Consider the following 18,447-nt stretch of genomic DNA (forward strand, 5'->3'; position numbering starts at 1 on the left):
CCGTACGAAAATCTGACTCCACCCCTCATTCCCAGACCTGGGGATATGTGACTGGCCAGGAGCAGAAACGCTCTCACGCCCTCCCACTTCAGCCAATTATGTTGGCGGAGGTAGGAAGACGCCCCTGACTTGGGTACTCTACATGGAGCACACGGGGAAGACGCCCCCTAACCTGGAACCCCGATTGGCCACAGGCATGACCGAGGCCCCACCCCCCTCACTGAGGAAAGTAAATAAGACCCTCCAAGAATTTTGCTGTGGCTCCGCCTCAACAACTGAGCGAGGGGCGTGGCTATTATTAGGGGCGGGGCCAGGCAAAGATTGCCCTATGGGGCGGGGAAACAGAAGGGGTTGCGAGTTGATGATAGGGTTTCTCTTTGGGGGCGTGGCCTATGGATCCTGGCTTTCCCGCCGACGGTTGATCACGTCACGTGACGTGGGTTGGAAGATGGCGTCTCCCACAGACGGTAAGAGCCGGCTTGGAGTTCCTTTGCCTGCAATCTCCTTCTTTGCTTCCCTGAGAATGTCCACTCTCTGTCTGCTCTTCGAACTTACACTTCTTTCTTGGGCTCCTCTCCTTTCCCTTTTACTTCTTTTTTTTGAGATCCATCCGCGTTTCCAGCTCATCGGTTTTTCACGGCAGGTCCGGAGGTGCCCATTTCTCCGCTTTGTACCAGGAGGGTGGAGGAGGGCACCAGGGTAAAAGGAAGGGGGTCGCCTGGCTCTCCGTTGGCCCTATTTGGGTGAGGCTGAGAATCAAAGAGAAGATACTGTTGGGGGGAAAGAGATGCCTTACTATGTAGCTTTTTCCTTCCCGGGGTGCCCCATTGAAGGATTGGTTTTCTTCTCATTGAGCCCCCGGATGGAAAGATACTCTCAAACCCTAGCAGATGCTGGTGCCTGACTTCATCTCGGGACTGAACCGCAAGAGAAACATGATTCTCTCCTGTTTCCTCTGTTTGGAACCGTTACCCTGGCAGCAAGAGAGGTGGGGGACCTTCTCGGCCCCTCGCCATGAGAGTCTCAAGGAAAATGAGAATTGAGCTTGTCAGTGTAGTCTAAGATGCAAGTCATCTCAGGTAGGAATTAGGTTGTTTTGTTATACCCACATGCTTTTGTGCTCGGTTCTGCCTTAGAGAGTTAGGGTCTTTCAGTGCTTTTTGAACTACAGTTTTTGCTTCTACTGCCCCCATCCTCACGCCGATTTTGTTGATATTAATATGTAGTTTTCCCGTCTCAAACACATTTTGTGTTCGGAAGGAATCTCGGAAGTTCATTGCAAGAGTGAGCCCAAAGAGAGGTATAAGTACCTGCTATGTGAAAGGCATAATAATAATGGTAGGTACTTTGGGAGTCGGAAAGATGAATCAAACATGTAAAGGTTTTTTCAGTTTCAGTTTTCATTTTATTATATTTTTTAAAAAAATATGATATCTTGCTCTCTGAAACTTCCTAGCTCTGTACCCCTACACCGCATTTTTTTTTTTTTTTAGCAGAGTCTCGCTTTGTCGCCCCGGGTATAGTGCGGTGGTATATCATCATAGCTCACTGCAACCTCCTGGGCTCAAGCGATCCTTCTGCCTTAGCCTTCCCAGTAGCTGGGACCACAGGAGCACACCACGACGCCCGGCTAATTTTTGTATTTTTGGTAGAGACAGGGTCTCGCTCTCGCTCTTGCTCAGGCTGGTCTCTAACTCCTGAGCTCAAGCAGTCCTTTCCCCCTACGCCTCCCCCGCTCCGCCTCCCCTGCTTGGGCTTCCCAGAGTGCTAGGTTTACAGGTGTGAGCCATCGCACCAGGCCAGGTTTCAATTTAGATGTCGCCTCCCAAAGAGGCTTTCACAGAACACAGTGTCTGGAGTTGCCCTTCTCCACCATTATTTCACTATCTCTGTATCTTCCACTGTCAGCATAATCATTCTGTTAACTTTGTCCCTTTCGTGCTAAATTATAAAGTCCAAGTTTGTCTTGTTCATAGTTGGATTCCAGGATTTAGCACAGTGCTTGGCAAGCAGTACTTCTTCAATTAACATTTATTAAAAGTGATTACATGTGTGCAGAAATAATATATTACTTGATCTTAAGTTTTATGTTTAACTGAGTCTTAAAATTTTTTGTGCACAGGTACATACTGTATAACAAATTACAGATATTCAGAGACAAAGGAGGTTCTTCTGCCTGGGTGCTCTCTTGCTAAAATAGCCTTCTCTTGCCAGAAAAAAAGGGCATTTAAAAAGTCAGTTAAAGGAACGGGGAGTTATTGTTTAATGGGTACAGAGGTTCAGTTGGGAAGGGGAAAAAGTTCTGAAAATGATGTGATGATTGCACAGTGTTAATATACTTAATGCCACTGAAACTTTAAAAATCATTAAAATGGTAAATTTTATGTTATGTATTAATAGTATAAAATATATATTTCACCACAATAAAACTCAGCCAAGTTGTAGAAGTAATTATTAAAATTTTTAGTTTATTATTAAGTTGTTTATAAGTTTGGGAGATATTTTTCCTTTTCTTTTATGTTCAAGATCAGAATTGAGAAGTTTTGAAGATTTTAGAGCTGTTTTCCTTGAGTTTCATTTTCCCCTGTCTTCTCTCAATTTATTTTCCTTTCTTTGGCCAGGAAGAGTATTAAAAATGTATCTTGGCCGGGCGCGGTGGCTCACGCCTGTAATCCTAGCACTCTGGGAGGCCGAGGCGGGTGGATCGCTCGAGGTCAGGAGTTCGAGACTAGCCTGAGCAAGAGTGAGACCCCGTCTCTACTAAAAATAGAAAGAAATTATATGGACAACTAAAATATATATATACAAAAAATTAGCCGGGCATGATGGCGCATGCCTGTAGTCCCAGCTACTCGGGAGGCTGAGGCAGTAGGATCGCTTAAGTCCAGGAGTTTGAGGTTGCTGTGAGCTAGACTGACGCCACGGCACTCACTCTAGCCCGGGCAACAAAGTGAGACTCTGTCTCAAAAAAAAAAAAAATGTATCTTTTTCCTTTGGTCTTCTAGCTATCTCCATGGTCATTTTGTTTGTACTTGTCATTTTTAAAAGTTTTCATTCTAATTTTTTACAGAGTTTCACTTTTTTTCCACCTAATCTTTTTTTTTTTTTTTTTGAGAAAGAGTCTCACTCTGTTGCCCGGGCTAGAGTGCCATGGCATCAGCCTAGGTCACAGCAACCTCATACTCCTGGGCTCAAGCAATCCTACTGCCTCAGCCTCCTGAGTAGCTGGGACTACAGGCATGCACCACCATGCCTGGCTCATTTTTTTCTATATATTTTTAGTTGTCCAGCTAATTTCTTTTGATTTTTTTAGTAGAGAGAGAGTCTCGCTCTTGCTCAGGCTGGTCTCGAACTCCTGAGGTCAAACAATCCGCCCATCTCGGCCTCCCAGAGTGCTAGGATTACAGGCAGGAGCCACTGCACCCGGCCCTTTTTCTTTTTAATCTGACAAAATCAAGTCAAGCACTTGGAATTTAAATTCAGCTTCTAAATAGGTATTTCATTCTAAAATATTCCACTGCCTAGCTCTCTGACTTCTATTTTTAGTGTTCTACCTGTCGCTGTCTTTAAAATTTACTTCAAATAATGTTGATTTGAAAATAAGTTTAGGGCATTTACTCTTTAATCTTTTTTCATGCTAAATTTGCTGGAACTTCTTTGAAAAGGAGAAAATTGCAAGTCAAGTAAAACCATCTAATTACTTAATTTATGAGAGTAAGACTTACAGCAGAGTGATATCCCAGACTGTGGTATCATAAGGTCACCCATGTAGGTTTTGGATCCAACTCCCCAATAAGTTTTTGTCATGCTTAAGCTTTCCATCAATAACATTTCTTGGGAATTTGAGATTGGTATTTTGGGTTACATACACACAGCTTTTCATTGTTACCATTTTTGTATACATTAGTTAAGGCAATGTATTAGAGATGAGTTCTTTTTTTTTTTTTTTTTTTTTTTTAATTTTTTAGAGATGGGGTCTCACTATGTTTCCCATGCTGGTCTCAAACTACTGGGCTTAGGCAATCCTCCTGCCTCCCTCCTGAGTAGCTGGGACTGTGGGTGCATGCCAATGTTCCTAGTTCAGAGTTGAGTTCTTTACCAATTAAAATGTCATTGGAAATTCCCTTGGAATATTTGGTAAAACAAATTCAGCTTAAAGAAAAGCACATGTTGGAAAATTTTACACTTATGTATATTTTCTGGGGAGTGAATCCATATCTTTTCTTCAGATTTCCAAAAAATGTGGCTTACCCAGAAAATGTTACTAACCACTATTTATAGCATTTAATGAACTAAGTTGTGCAACAGGTTAACATACTGAGCACACAGTAAATACTCAACAAATGTTAGTATTGAGTACCTGCTGTGTGCAGGGGAAGAGTGGAGGGGAAATGCTATTGAAGAATTAGGCAGGGGCTGGATCATGTAGGATTTTTTTTATAGGGCATGGTAGATATACATTCACAGATTTACCTGGGAAGAAATTCTTTAAGCTGGAGAGTGACATGAACTGGTTGACATTTTTAAAAAATCAGTTCTGGTTACTTTGTAGAGAATAGATTTGGGAGTGAGGAGGGAAAAGGATAGAATGGGAGCTGGGAGGTCTGTTAAAAGGTTATTGAGGTAGTCCAAGAGAGAAGTGATGGTTCCTGGGATTAATTTGGTTTCAGGGTGTATTTTGCAGGGAGAAACTACTAGATTTACTGATGGATTGGTTATGGAAAGGTGAAGGAAAAGGAAGCATGAAGGATGACATCTAGGTTTTTGATCTGAGAATTGGGGTTCATGGAGGTGCTATTTCTTGAGATGGAGAAGACTGGGAGAGTATGGTTTTGAACATATTAGGTTTAAGTGGTTTTTCATACATGTAAATGGAGAAAAATGTCAAGTAGCCACTTGGGCGTATAGAAGTTCAGGGGAAAGGTTGGGGCTGGGAATATAAATATGGTGACATTGGCACATAGATGAAGGTAAATGCTATGGGACTAAGTGAGGTAGAGAGTGGAGCCAGCCTGGGATGGAGCCTGAGTGGAAGGGGAGAATGAAGAAGGAAGAGTCAGTGAGGTAGAAGAAAGACCAGCATGGTAGTTTCATAGAAGCTGGGAATAGTGTTTCAAGGAAAATGGCCAGTGTATGCTGCAAAGAGGTGGTAAGAAGAGAGAACTGATAAGTGACCACCGGCTCCAGCAACATAGTTCATAGATGACCTTGACAATAGCAGTTTCTACATATCTAGGAACAGAAGCTTGATTGTCAATAGATTAAGAAGAGAATGTGAAATGAGGAAGTGGAGACAACAGAATAGAAAACTCTAGAACTTTTACAATGAAGCGGGTGTGGAGGAACTCATGGGGTCAAGGAAGAGTTTTCTTTTTTTTAAAGCAAGGAAATTCTAGAGTAGGCTTGTTTTCTGTTCAACATGAACCTGTAAAGGGTAGAAACTGTTGGTATAAGAGAAAGGAGATTATTCAGGATGATGTCCTTGACAAAACAAGAGAAGATGGCATACAGAGCCCTAGCAGGGAGTTTCTCTTTCATGGGAGCAGGAATACTTAATTGTAATTGGAGGAAAGTACAAAAGTATGAATGAGGATGCAAATGGGTTCATTAATACTCATTTTTGTTAACACCCCAATAAAATATCACTCCTGTTTTATAGATTGAAAGAGTGAGGTTGGGTGAGGGTGAATGATTTATTTGTATTATACCATGGTGCAGTAGCATCAATAGTTATAGAACTCAAATCTCTAGACTTCCAGGTGAGTGTTCTAGTTTATGTTCTTTGAAATTGAAATGTCATAAAATATAAATTAACGTGTTTCATGTCTTCTTGGTTCATCCGGGTGTTTTGTTCTAGGGACAGATCTGGAAGCATCTTTGCTAAGTTTTGAAAAACTTGACCGTGCCTCACCAGATCTTTGGCCAGAACAATGTAAGTTTTGCTTTCTTTATATCAGAATCAGTGCAGGAGAACCAGTACTCCTTGGGGAGATTTTTGAAGAGTTATCATTTAACTAACGATTACAGTTTTTATTTTACTTCAAAGGGAAAAGACAAATCCAATGTTAAGAATAGCTGTTTGGTGTTTTAATTTTTTTCGGAACACAGTGTGACTCAGGAAATAGCCTTTAAACAATGCTTATTTTAAAAACTATATCTGTAATAAATTCAGGTAATAGTGAGACACATAAAGCATTTCCTTGCCTCCTTCTAGCACTTTTATAAAGTTAACTACTGTTAATAATTTGTTACGAATCCTTTTGGCCTTTTTAATGCTTATATAGATAAGCAAATAAATTTATTTAAGTGTATAGAGGGGGTTTTTAGTTTGTTTTTTTATAATGACAGAGTCATACATATAGGGTCTGTAGCTTAACTTATTCTACCTAGTAATTTATTAATGAATCTTTCCATCTTAGTATGTGTAGGTCTACTTCATTCTTTTAAATGTATTTTGTTGTATAATTATACTATAATTTGTGTATTCACACCCTATTTGGAAACCTAATTTATATCCAATTTTTGATTTTATGAACAATTTATCAATGAATATCCTTGCACATATATCTTACACTTTGTGTGAGATTATCCATTTCCTCACATACTAGCCAATATTGGATGTTACTAATCTTATTAATTTTAGTTTGCATTTCTTTTTTTTTTTTTTAACAAGGTTGAACATTATTTCATTTTTATTTTTATTGTTTTTATTTGTTATTTATTTATTTTTTTGAGACAGAGTCCTGCTCTGTGGCCTGGGCTAGAGTACCATGGCATCAGCCTAGCTCACAGCAACCTCAAACTCCTGGGCTCAAGCAATCCTCTGCCTCAGCCTCCCATGTAGCTGGGACTACAGGCATGCGCCACCATGCCCGGCTCATTTTTTCTATATATTTTTAGTTGTCCAGCTGATTTCTTCCTATTTTTAGTAGAGATGGGGGTCTCACTCATGCTCAGGCTGGTCTTGAACTCCTGACCTTGAGCAATCCTTCCTCCTCGGCCTCCCAGAGTGCTAGGATTACAGGCGTGAGCCACCACGCCCGGCCTATTTCATTTTTAAATATCTGATTTTTATTTTTCTATTTTTTAATGTGATTCTTCCTGTGAGACATTTACATAAATAATTAGATTGATAGAACAGCATACCTAAAAAGGAAGTTTAAACTTTCTGGTAAGAGATATTGTAACTCACCACCCTCCCAACCAGCTAACTCCTGGTCCTTCAAAGTTGAGGCATTATTTTTTCTGAGAAGCTTTTCCTACCTACTGGGTCTGATTTAGATTTTCATTTTTTTATCCTTCCATAGCACCAGGCATCTTTCTTGGATGCTTAAATGATAATATAGATACTGATTTACTCTCTCTCTTCCAGACTATAAGCTCCTGAAGACAAGGCTGTTTTCTTATTATTTGAACCCTGTATGCCTAAGCACTCAAATATTGAATGAATAATGTTGTTTTTTTTTTCTTTTTAGTACCAGGTGTTGCTGAATTTGCAGCTTCCTTCAAAAGTGTAAGTAATATCTTAAATAAGATTAAATACCTAATGAAGTTGATCGAAAGTTTTGTTCCTGAGTGAAAGCTCAAACCTCTCTAATTTCTTTATTTTCAATAATAATGTCATAGCCTTCAAATCATTTCATAACTGCAGCCCTATAAATCTGTTTATATTGTCATCATATTAATTGATGATTTTGCCTACCTCTGTCCAGATGCTCTATTTTGACATTTTGATCTTTGTCTATTAACCTTTGTTGTCAACCTGAAAGCTTTGTAAGGCGCAGCAGTTGAATTATTTAATGTAATACCCAAACCAGTATTCTTTTTGCCCAAACTATAATTTTGAAGCTTTTCTCTTTTGTTTATGTGGTTTGTTATGACCTTAACTTACACCTCCTTAGAGGATTTTGAAGTTTCTCAGTGCTCCATCAGAAACCTGAAGAAAGACATCCATTAGAGCTAGAGACTTCCACTTCCAGGGTGGCAGTCATTGTGCTTGATGCTCTAAATATGTTCTCTTATGTCTTCTCCCAACCAGGAAAATATGATAATAATATTAGCTAACACTGTCATTGTGCTTACCATGTGCCAGACACTGTTCTAACTACATTATTTATATTATTTAATCTTCACAAAACCATATGAGGTGTAGGTACTATTATTATCATTCTCAGATAAGGAAATAGGCACAGATAGGTTAATAAGTTACCCAAGGTTATAGTCTATAAGTGGCAGAACCAGGCTTTGAACCCATTAGTCTGACTACTGGTATCCATACTCTTAACTGGTATCCATTCTTATAAGCATCTGAGCCCAATGCTCAAAGCACTGAATAGTAGCAAAACTTGAAAGTCAAGTTACTTGCTCTAGTCCTGGTAAGTGAAGACCAGGATTGGAACACAGGTCTGTCTGATTCCAAAGCCCATGCTCTTTCTCTTAAACTATGCCATTGGGGATTGTAGTATAACTTTCACAGTACCTTACTGTATGCTTACCATTCTCTACTCATTATTTAGAGCTAAAAGTGCTGAGTTTAATATTAAGGACCCTTTGGGCCTGACGCTTTCAGTTCCCATGAGAGTATTTGTTCAGAGGGAGTCTGACTTTGTAGCCTCTTTCATTTGTTCAAGAGCTAGGTAGGAATACCAGCCTGTGCTCCTTTAGTGTCCAGTAAGGCCTAAACTAAAGTGTGGCTAGCGTAAAGTTTTGGAGTCAGACACACCTGGATTTGAGTTCTGACTCTACTGCGTAACTATCTGTGACATGAGCAAGTTTCCTAACAGTTTTGAGCCTTAGTTTCCTCATCTGAAACTACCTTATAGAATTCTTAGTATAGAATGCCATAATGTAGGTAAAACACTGCATAGTGTTTTAGGACATAATAAACAATACAGGGTAGCTATTATTATTACTAATTAATTAATTAATTATTTTAGAGATGGGGTCTCACTCTGTCCTGCAGGCTTCAGTGCAATGGCATGATCATAGCTCACTGAGGCTGCAGCCTCTAACTCTTCGGCTCAAGTTCTCCTTCCACCTCACCCTCCTAGTAGCTGGAACTACAGGCACATTACCATGATGCCCAGCAATTGTAAAAATTTTTTGTAGAGACAGAGTCTTGCTTTGTTGACCAGGCTGGTCTCGAACTCCTGGCCTCAAGTGATCCTCCTGCCTCAGCCTCCCTAAGTGCTGGGATTACAGCCATCAGCCACTGCACCCAGCCAGGGTAGCTATTATTGTTAGATCAGCTTTTATCTAATAGATTGAGTAGACAGTATATAATTTAATTTTCTTCCATTCTCACCTATACTTACTTTTCAGTTTAGCTAATTATATTTGGTCACAACTAAATATTTTAAGTTGTAAATAAGCGTGATTTTTAAAAATCTTTTATTAGAGTATGGTAGTTTTTAAAAATATTAAATATCTATACATTTTCCCTAGAAATATGACATACATATTATTTTGAATTTTGTTTCCAGGGGTTCAGGGATATCCCAGGACCCCAGGTTAAGATCTCCTGGTATAATCTTTTTCCCTATAGGGATAAAAATTGTGAGTTTGACTTAGGGCAGTCCAGGGAAAGCAATATAGAGTAGTGGTTTCTGGACTCAGATTACCTGAGGTTTGGATGCTGGCTTCTCTAGCTGTGTGACCTGAGTCAAGTGATCTGTAATCTCCCCATACTTTGGTATTTTTATTTGAAAAATGGGGATGATAATACCTACTTTATAGAGTTGATTTGGAGGCAAATGGCATGATGCATGTAAAATTTTTTGCTTGCCACATAGTTAGTACTGAGTAAATTTTAATTAAAAAGAGAAGGACTCCAAGCCGAAGTAATGTTTCCCAACCCTACCCTTACCTGCATGACAGAATCATCAGTGTACCAGTGTGGAGCTTTAGAAAAGTACATATGTAGAATACCTTGCTTTATTCTCTCCACTAGACCCTTTCCTACCCTTGATATTCTAAATCAATACATTTGGGGTGTGGCCAAAGCATTTATTTATATGTTTTTAAAGTTACACAGGTGTTTGTTTTTTTTTTTGTGAGACAAGACAGGATCTTGCTCTGTTGCCCAGACTGAAGTGCAGTGACCCAATCATAGCTCTCTCTAAGCTTGAACTCATAGGTGATTCTCATGTGCAACTGGTATTGAAAACTGCTAACTCAAAGCTATTCTAAGAATGGACTATCTTTTGTAATTTTAAATTCACTTTCAGAAATGAGAAAACTTTTCTGGATATGGTGGCTCACACTTGTAGTCCCTGTACTTTAGGAGGCTGAAGTGGGAGGATCTCTTGAGGCCAGGAGTTCAAGACCAGCCTGGACAACACAGCAAGACCTTGTCTCTGCAAAAAAAAAAAAATATATATATATATATATATATATATATATATATATTTTTTTTTTGAGACAGAGTCTTGCTCTGTCACCCTAGCTAGAGTGTAGTGGTGCAATCATAGCTCACTGTGACCTCAAACTCCTGGGCTCAAGCAGCTCTCCTGCCTCAGCCTCCTGAGCAGCTAGGACTACAGTTGCATACCACCACAACCAGCTAAGTTTTTCTGTTTTTGGTAGAGGCGGGTTTCACTCTTGCTCAGGCTGGTCTTGAATGCCTGACCTCAAGCAGTCCTCCCGCCTCGGCCTCCCAGAGTACTAGATTACAAGCGTAAGCCACTGCACCCAGCCCCCCAATTTTTTTTTAATTAGGCAGGCGTGGTAGTGTGCACCTTGTAGGCCCAGCTACTTGGGGGGCTGAGGTGGAAGGATTGCTTGAGCCTAGGAGTTCGAGGTTGCAGTGAGCTATGATCATGCCTCTGCTCTCTATACTAGGCTACAGAGCGAGACCCTATTTCTAAAAAAAAAAAAAAAAAAAAAAACAAGAAGAAGAAGGAAAGAAATGAGAAAACTTAAAATTCTAAGTTTTCTAAAACTTCTACAATACTTAAGAAATTTTAAGTGGTGACCAGTCCAGTCTTCTCTCACTTAAATTGAGGATTTTCTCATTCTTGATTTTTCCTTGAATCTTTTCCTCTGCCAGAGAATGTTACTAACTGACTAGTATTTCAAACAGTTCTGTTGGAGGCTTTCACCAGAACTGAATTTCAAGTAACTTCTGTCATTGCTATACTAACTTGTTGTGCATAAATCAGTCACACCTAATAGTAGTAGTCATACCTAATTCTTCCAAGATCATTTCTCTGAGACTGTCTTTAAAGATAAGCAGTGTTAGTTTACAAGGTAATTATTTTAGGCCAAGTCTGATCCTAGAGAAATCCAGGTTTTTGAAATTATAATTTGCCAGTATTTTTAAAAACTTGAAGACTGTGTCACAAGCAACATCTCTTTTTTTCATATATATATATATATATATATATATATGCATATTTTAATTCTTGTCCTTAGAAACTATAAAGACTGTACATAATTTGGAAAGGGGAGTGTACCAAACAATGACCAAAGAAAAGTCATCCATTCTATGCCTTCTCTTTTACCTGGTCACTCAGAAATATAATGTTATCAGCTATGATTGTTGTGGCTTGTCGCCTCACATCGTTTTTATCCATATATTCACCATAGTCTACTTTCCCTTCCACATACATTTGAGACCTCTTTTTCACATCCTAATATGTCATATGTCTGAGGCCTGGCTGGAGTAAAGATATTCTGTTGTCCTTTGACTGACATCACCCATTTGATATACTTCACTGTCCCCTGGTCATCACATCTTATTTGTTGCTAGAGAAAATATTGTGACTGGATTTTTTTCCTTTCACCTGTCTCATGACAGGGTCCTGACCCACTTGCCCAAGTAACTGCACACAATTCAGGGATCTTTCAAGAATCAAAGTGCTAGCTATATCAGATTCATGTCTTACAAACTGGTGAAGTAGCTGTAATACAGGTCTGTGAAGTGTAGCTTCTGTTTTCTTTTCTTACAATCTAATCTTTAGACTGTTCTTGTTGTTCTAGGCTAGGCAGCAGCCTCCAGCCAGAAGATCACTTCTGAGGCACTAACATTTCTTGTAAGAAGAAAGCATAGGGTCTCTTCACAGTATCTGAATGGATATATTCTTATTTTCTGACAGCCTATTACTAGCTCTCCACCCAAATGGATGGCTGAGATAGAACGTGATGATATCGACATGTTGAAAGGTAAGCAATGCTAGTGAACTCTAACTTTTAAGTAAATATTTATGCTCTTCCACAAACCACCTTTCCAATTTTTCTCTTACTAGTCCCTTACTTATTGGCTTCAAACTACCCACCCACATAACCCTCCTTATAGTTTTTCGTATCTGGAATGACTTTCTCTAATTTTACCATGTGTAGAAATCTTGCCAGTTCAAGACTCAAGTCACTATTGAATTCTGCTGCTAAATTCTTTTAATATTAATTTTGTATATAATGCAATTATTGGGAATAAAAAATTTTTGTATAACGTTTACAGTTAACAAAAAGCTCTAACATCACCTTTCTCATTTAATTCTCATAAAGGTCTTGTGAGTTAGGTATGATGATATCCAAGGTTCAGAAGTTAACTTAACCAAGATACGTTAGAAAGAGTTAAAATCTTAACTGTGATCTTTTATTTTAAGTCTAGTTTCTTTCCACTATAACACAAGTGCCTTAGTTAGGATTTACTGCCATATATTGTTGTCAGTACTATTTATGACAATGCCTTAATGGGGTAAGACCTGTTTTTTATTTCTTTCTATCCCATCAATTTCTTCCATAAAGAATACCATAAGTAGTGAATATTGTTGTTTGACAAATGATTTGGAACTCAATCACAAAGTGGAAATTCAAATTAAAAAACATTAATTTTCCGTGATTTTGCTCTACTTTATTTATTTATTTTATCATCTTCCTGGTGATAAGATTCATGATGGTTGTGAAGTAATAGACTGAAATTAAGGTAAAAACCTGGGATTCTTGAGCAGTTAAGCCCCTGAACAGATCAAGAAAGTCCACTTATGCTGAATGTAGATAATGATGGCAGTGTGATAAATGGGAGAAAAAAAACACCTTTATTTGATTTTAGAAGTAATTCATTGTTCTGCATGAAATGCTTAAATGCAGATCCCCTCTTCCAACCATGGAAAAATTAAGTCTCAAGGGCATTTCAGGTTCATTGTTTTAATGTTTCAAACAGACATTTATATAGTATCCCATCAGCACGTATTTCCTAAGGAAACTTTAGATTTTTAGTGAAGGATCATAGCATTATGTTTTATGCTAACTGACCTGTGTCTTATACCTACAAGGGATTGGGTACTATTTAGATGAAAATCTAAGAAGGTAAGTTTTTATTTTCAGTATACTCTTTTTACTTGGTTAACTTAAAAATTTTTATAGGTATTTGATTTGAAGGGAAAGTTTAGATTTATATTTAGTCTTTGTTTTCTAAACTTAGGGAAATGAGGAACAGTAAGTGTTTTGTTGCTATTTTATTGTTAATTGAAATAATGGGTCTTCTGGTGTGTACTGAGATTTGGAAAAAAAAAAGAATGGGGACTTAAAAATGACAGTGGAGACAATGTCCATTTTGCAAAATAGAAATTCTGTGCAAGGCTTTCTCAATGCTATGTCAAATCACAAAGTTTCATATTTTAATAGTGTGTTCCTTTTGTATGATAGTCAAAATGAATGTTATAAGAAGATCCTTGGGATGAAACACTTAATTTGTTATTGTATTTATGCGAATTCTTTTCTCATTAAGTGGATAAGCTCAGCTGAGGCATTTTGCAGTAGTGGAAAAATTCCCTGATTGTGTGTGTGTGTGTGTGTGTGTGTGTGTGTGTAAGATTGGGGGAGAAGAGATAAGGATCCATTTTCTACTTATTCAGTAGGAATTAAGCTTGAAAACTTATATAACAAGGATTCCCAACCGAAATAAGTTGTTACTAGAGAATACTGGAAAGAAGTGGTATTGAAATAAATGATTCTATTTCAGAACTGGGGAGCCTCACCACGGCTAATTTGATGGAGAAGGTACGAGGCCTACAGAACCTGGCCTACCAGCTGGGGCTGGATGAGTGTGAGTACCCAGATCATATTTATTCAGGGTTACATGCTGTGTATTTCATGATGAGTTTAGAAAGTATCTTTAGGGAGAAGATAAGTGTTCTGAAGGTAAGAGGTCAATGTAATCTAAATTGTGCCTTTTATGATAGAGCATGCTGGAATAATTACTGAATTTACTAGGTAACAAATTATTTTTCTCTGTGCAGTAATAGTATATTGCAACCCTTTCAGTTTTAAGCAATAGGATGTCAACTCAAACTAGAGTAAGCAGAAGGGAGACTTTGTTAGTTCACATAAATTAAAAGTCTAGGGGTAGAAATAACTTTGAGGATATCTAGATCCATGACACTTAATGATGTCATTGGGATATAATGTTTAGTTTTTGTTTGTTTTAAATTTAAGTAGAGAGTTTATTTGGGCCAAGCTTGCGGATTGCAGCCCGAGAGCACAGATTGAAGTTGTCCTGAATAAACATTCCTGGGTACTATTGTTCTTGCTTTTGTTTTGCATCTCAGGGCTTTGCTGCACTCATGCGTTAGTCTTCTCTTCTTTGCTGCTGCAGATTGCTTTTTCTTAGCACTAGGGAAGGTGGCCAAAAGGAGCTCCAGTTAATGTGTCTGTAAATCTCATTATCTCAAAGGAAGAAAGAATATCTTTTCTGAATATTCCAAAAGAAAGTTCCTGAGGAAGACTCTGTCTGTTCTATCTTGGCTCATCTACTCATTCTTGAACCAGTCCTTTAGCCAGCTAGCATGGAGCACTTTGATGGACTGGGCCTGGGTCCTGGGTGCAGATGCAGATTAGAGGGGTTGCTCTGACCTAAATCACATGGAATGGGAAGGATGGATTAGTGTCCCAAAGGAAGGGATATATGATAGACCAAGAACATAGCTTTTACCCTGAATAACGCTTTAAAATTTCTCATGTATGTCTGTCTGTTCTTCATTCTTTTTAGTTTAAATTATTTCTTTATAAATTGTGTCCCCTCCACTGCATTCATTAGAAAACTGGAAAAGGTCGCTTGACATTCTGTTGTGCTGAAGAAGAAAAATAGAAAAAAAACAAAACTGGAAAAGGAATTGTAGAAAATTTTCACTTTGTAATTGAAAGAAGAGATACTCAACATAAATACAGCGGTTAGAATCTTGTTCTCAAGGGTACTTCCTGAAACCTTTATAAATCCACAATTTTGAGAGTACTTCTATAATTTATAATTTTCTTCAAAAATATAGGTTTTGCACTGATTGGAACAATCCCAAAAATAGTTTCATAAGTTGTTTTTCTTGTTTCATTAGAGCATATAGAGCTTATAGTGAATTTGTTCACATTGTTGATTTAAGTTACTGCCAAATTCAACATTTCAATTTAAAATTTAATTTAAAATTTTTTACTAACAGTCATTACTTCCTTGGCCCTCTTTATCCTTTCTTTTCTTTTTTTTTCTTTCTTTTTTTTTTTTTTTCTGAGACAGTGTCTTGCTTGTTGCCCAGGCTAGAGTACAGTGACGTCATCATAGCTCACTGCAACCTCAAACACCTGGACTTTCTTATAGTCCAAGCCTCCTGATTAGTTAGAACTACAGGTGTGAGCCACTGCCCCCTGCCTTAAATCTTTTTTATCTGTCATAGTTCCACCTACATTTTATTTTCCCTTGTTGTTTATTAAACCTAGTCATTTGTTCTGTAGATTTTCCAAATTCTGGATTTTGTCGATTACATCCATGTGGTCATGCTTAACATGTTTGTCTATCCTTTTTTATTTCCTGATAGTTAGATCTAGAAGCTTGCATAGATACAGGCTTTATTTTTTACTTTTGGCAAGAATATTTCATAGGTGGTATTGTATACATGCATAAGAGGGTACATTATGTCTGCCATCTCTCTTTTGGTGATATTAAAGTTAATAGTTGGTAAAGGTATTATCAGTCTGATCTATTCATTGTAAAATTCTTCATCAGCCCTATACCCAGGGTAGCGGTTTTTGATTGCTGTCTAGATCTACTATTTTGTTATAGTTTGCAAGATCATGATATTCTAATTCTTCTATTCCTTCTTATTGGCTAGAATTTCTTTATAAAGGACTTTATCTTATCACCTATTTGGTCACTTTGAAAGCTTTCCTACTAGAATGACAAGGTAAATGATTCTTTTTCTTTATTTATTGGTTTTTAGAATAATGAGTCAGTTCCCTAAGCATCAGTGAAGTCTATTTTAGTGGCTTTCCACACAACCAAAACTTGTATGTGGTTTTTTTTTTGAATCCACACAATTAAAGCCATTATTATTGTTAAATGTTTATATTTCTAAAAACTTAACACTTTGGGAGGTGGGGATTTGAAGTCATCTAACTCAGCCACCTTCAGCACTGAACCAAAACTGTATAGGAGTAATGCTTGTTTTTGCCAGAGTCCCATGAGCACAGCTGAGATTTTTCAGAATTATTTTATAGTTCAAAATTCAGCCTTTTGATTTCTGTTGTAGTGCTTTGGAACTGATTACCATTTTCTAGGACCATATCAAATTTAGCTGACATAAAGAAAATAGTTTTTAAATTTAGAATTGGAATTACATTGAATATATTGGACTTCTTGGATACAGTCTCTCTTTGTTTTATTGTGTATAGGGTATTTGCATAAAAATAAGATTTTTTTTGTCCTTACAGATTATTCATCTACTCTAGGGGTTGGCTTTTACTTGACACCCTAATCTGGTGTTTCGATGTCTCAATCCTCTTTCCTGCATTAATTGAGGGGATGACATGGATGAAAAATAACCAGTAGGAATTGATGAATCCCCAGGGACTAGTGATCCTGTTTTCATGCAAATATCTGCACTGATAAAGATGATGGAAAGAAAAAAAATGCAAAAAATATTTGTCTTCAAAACATGATTGTTTCTCACTTCCCAAGAGCATTGTTAAATGTTAATGTAGAAATCATATGAACCTTCTAGGGCTGATAGTAACTAGGTTGTGTCTTTTGGGAGATGAACCCTACCCTTCTATTTGGTACCTGGTTATGATGCCTCAGATAACCTTTTTGGTGTTCACATTTTGGAATGCAATAATTTTTTTTTTTTTTTTTTTGAGATAGGGCCTTGCTCTGTCACTCAGGTTGGAGCGCAGTGGTGCAATCATAGCTCACTATAACCTCAAACTCCTGGCTCAAGCAATCCTCCTGCCTCAGCCTCCCGAGTAGCTGGGACTACATGCGTGTGCCACTGCACCTGGCTAATGCACTAACTTTTCTTATAGAGGTAATTATAGCTTTTCAGATGATCAGGGCCCTTTGGCTTGATTTGGGTAGTTAATTTATATGAAATTCCCTTGAAACATCTAGAAATACAAAAAATGATAAAACTATGCATTAACATATAAAGAATTCAATTTCTGTTTCCATCTGGGTTCAGAGTCTTTCCTCTCTTACTAGAACTATATTGTAGTCACTTTCCTTTTTTTTTTGTGATAACCGTTTATTTATATAGAATTGTAAATTACAAACTATTATTTTGCTCAAACCTTTTAACCACGACATGAGGCACACACGCTAGAGGGTATTGTCTCCATTTCACAGGCAAGAATGGAAATACTGTTCCCATATTTATACAAGACAGCTGGGATTTAAGCCCTGAGTTTCCATTCTCACAACAGCTTTTTTCTCATGACTTTGTGATACATCATTTTAAAGTAATCTGATTTCACAATGCTTTAAAACATAAGAGTAACATCTATTGCTGGCAGGTTAACTCTGGAGCCAACCAACCTAATTAATTACCTCATAACCTGGCACATTTCAGGCACTGTTAAACCTCTAACTCAATTTCACAGCTATATTTGAGGGCCCCATGAGCCAAAATTGCAGCAAAGCTGACCTGAAAGGACCAGGAACACAATAGTCAAGCCTATTTCCAAATTTAACCTAGGCCTGGCACATCCTCACCAATTGAGGCAACCAAGTGAAGGCCCGCTTAGAAGTGGACACTGATGAAAAAACACAAGGAGTATCAGACTGACTTCTTTAAGGTGAACATCCTCAGAAAGCCTATTGCTGGTGTCTACATTACCACCAGGACAAAGGGCAATACTTCTGGAGTCCCGAATATGCAAGATAAATGTCAATTAAACTGCCTGCCAGATGCCCAAAAAACCAAATAGCGCTAAGTTCATCCACGCCAAACCAAGAAAATGGTTCATTCCTTCCTGATCTTGGTTTTAAGGAGATGATCATCACAGAAACCAGGAAATTCCATCCTGAACCCTAGGGGGAGGGGGAGGAATGGTGGGCATTTCCCAGACTTCAAGGTGCAGGGACAACACAGTCTGCCTCTGTGAAGGGGAAAAGCTATCTTGGTCAGCTTTGGTCTTCCACAAGACAATGGAACCAGAGACTAGCAAGATCAGGGCTTGGGTGACCAA

The 18,447-nt window shown here is 38.1% G+C and overlaps 1 protein-coding gene across 3 annotated transcripts in view; it reads left to right on the forward strand.

The window, feature by feature from the left end:
* Positions 1-417: 417 nt before the first annotated feature.
* The window catches only part of LIN52 (lin-52 DREAM MuvB core complex component), a 98,869-nt gene continuing 80,839 nt past the window's right edge, over positions 418-18,447 (forward strand). Inside the window, exons 1-5 of one of the 3 annotated variants that reach the window (XM_069465109.1) lie at positions 418-467; positions 5,858-5,932; positions 7,476-7,513; positions 12,096-12,162; positions 13,964-14,047. In XM_069465109.1, coding sequence (XP_069321210.1) covers positions 449-467; positions 5,858-5,932; positions 7,476-7,513; positions 12,096-12,162; positions 13,964-14,047 — 283 coding nt within the window. In that variant the 5' untranslated portion in view covers positions 418-448. Of the gene's footprint in view, positions 468-1,015; positions 1,080-5,857; positions 5,933-7,475; positions 7,514-12,095; positions 12,163-13,963; positions 14,048-18,447 lie in introns of those variants that run through there. The other 2 variants (XM_069465111.1, XM_069465110.1) reach the window with 2 other exon arrangements.

Source organism: Eulemur rufifrons, chromosome 2, assembly GCF_041146395.1.
Source record: "Eulemur rufifrons isolate Redbay chromosome 2, OSU_ERuf_1, whole genome shotgun sequence".
Taxonomy (NCBI): domain Eukaryota; kingdom Metazoa; phylum Chordata; class Mammalia; order Primates; family Lemuridae; genus Eulemur; species Eulemur rufifrons.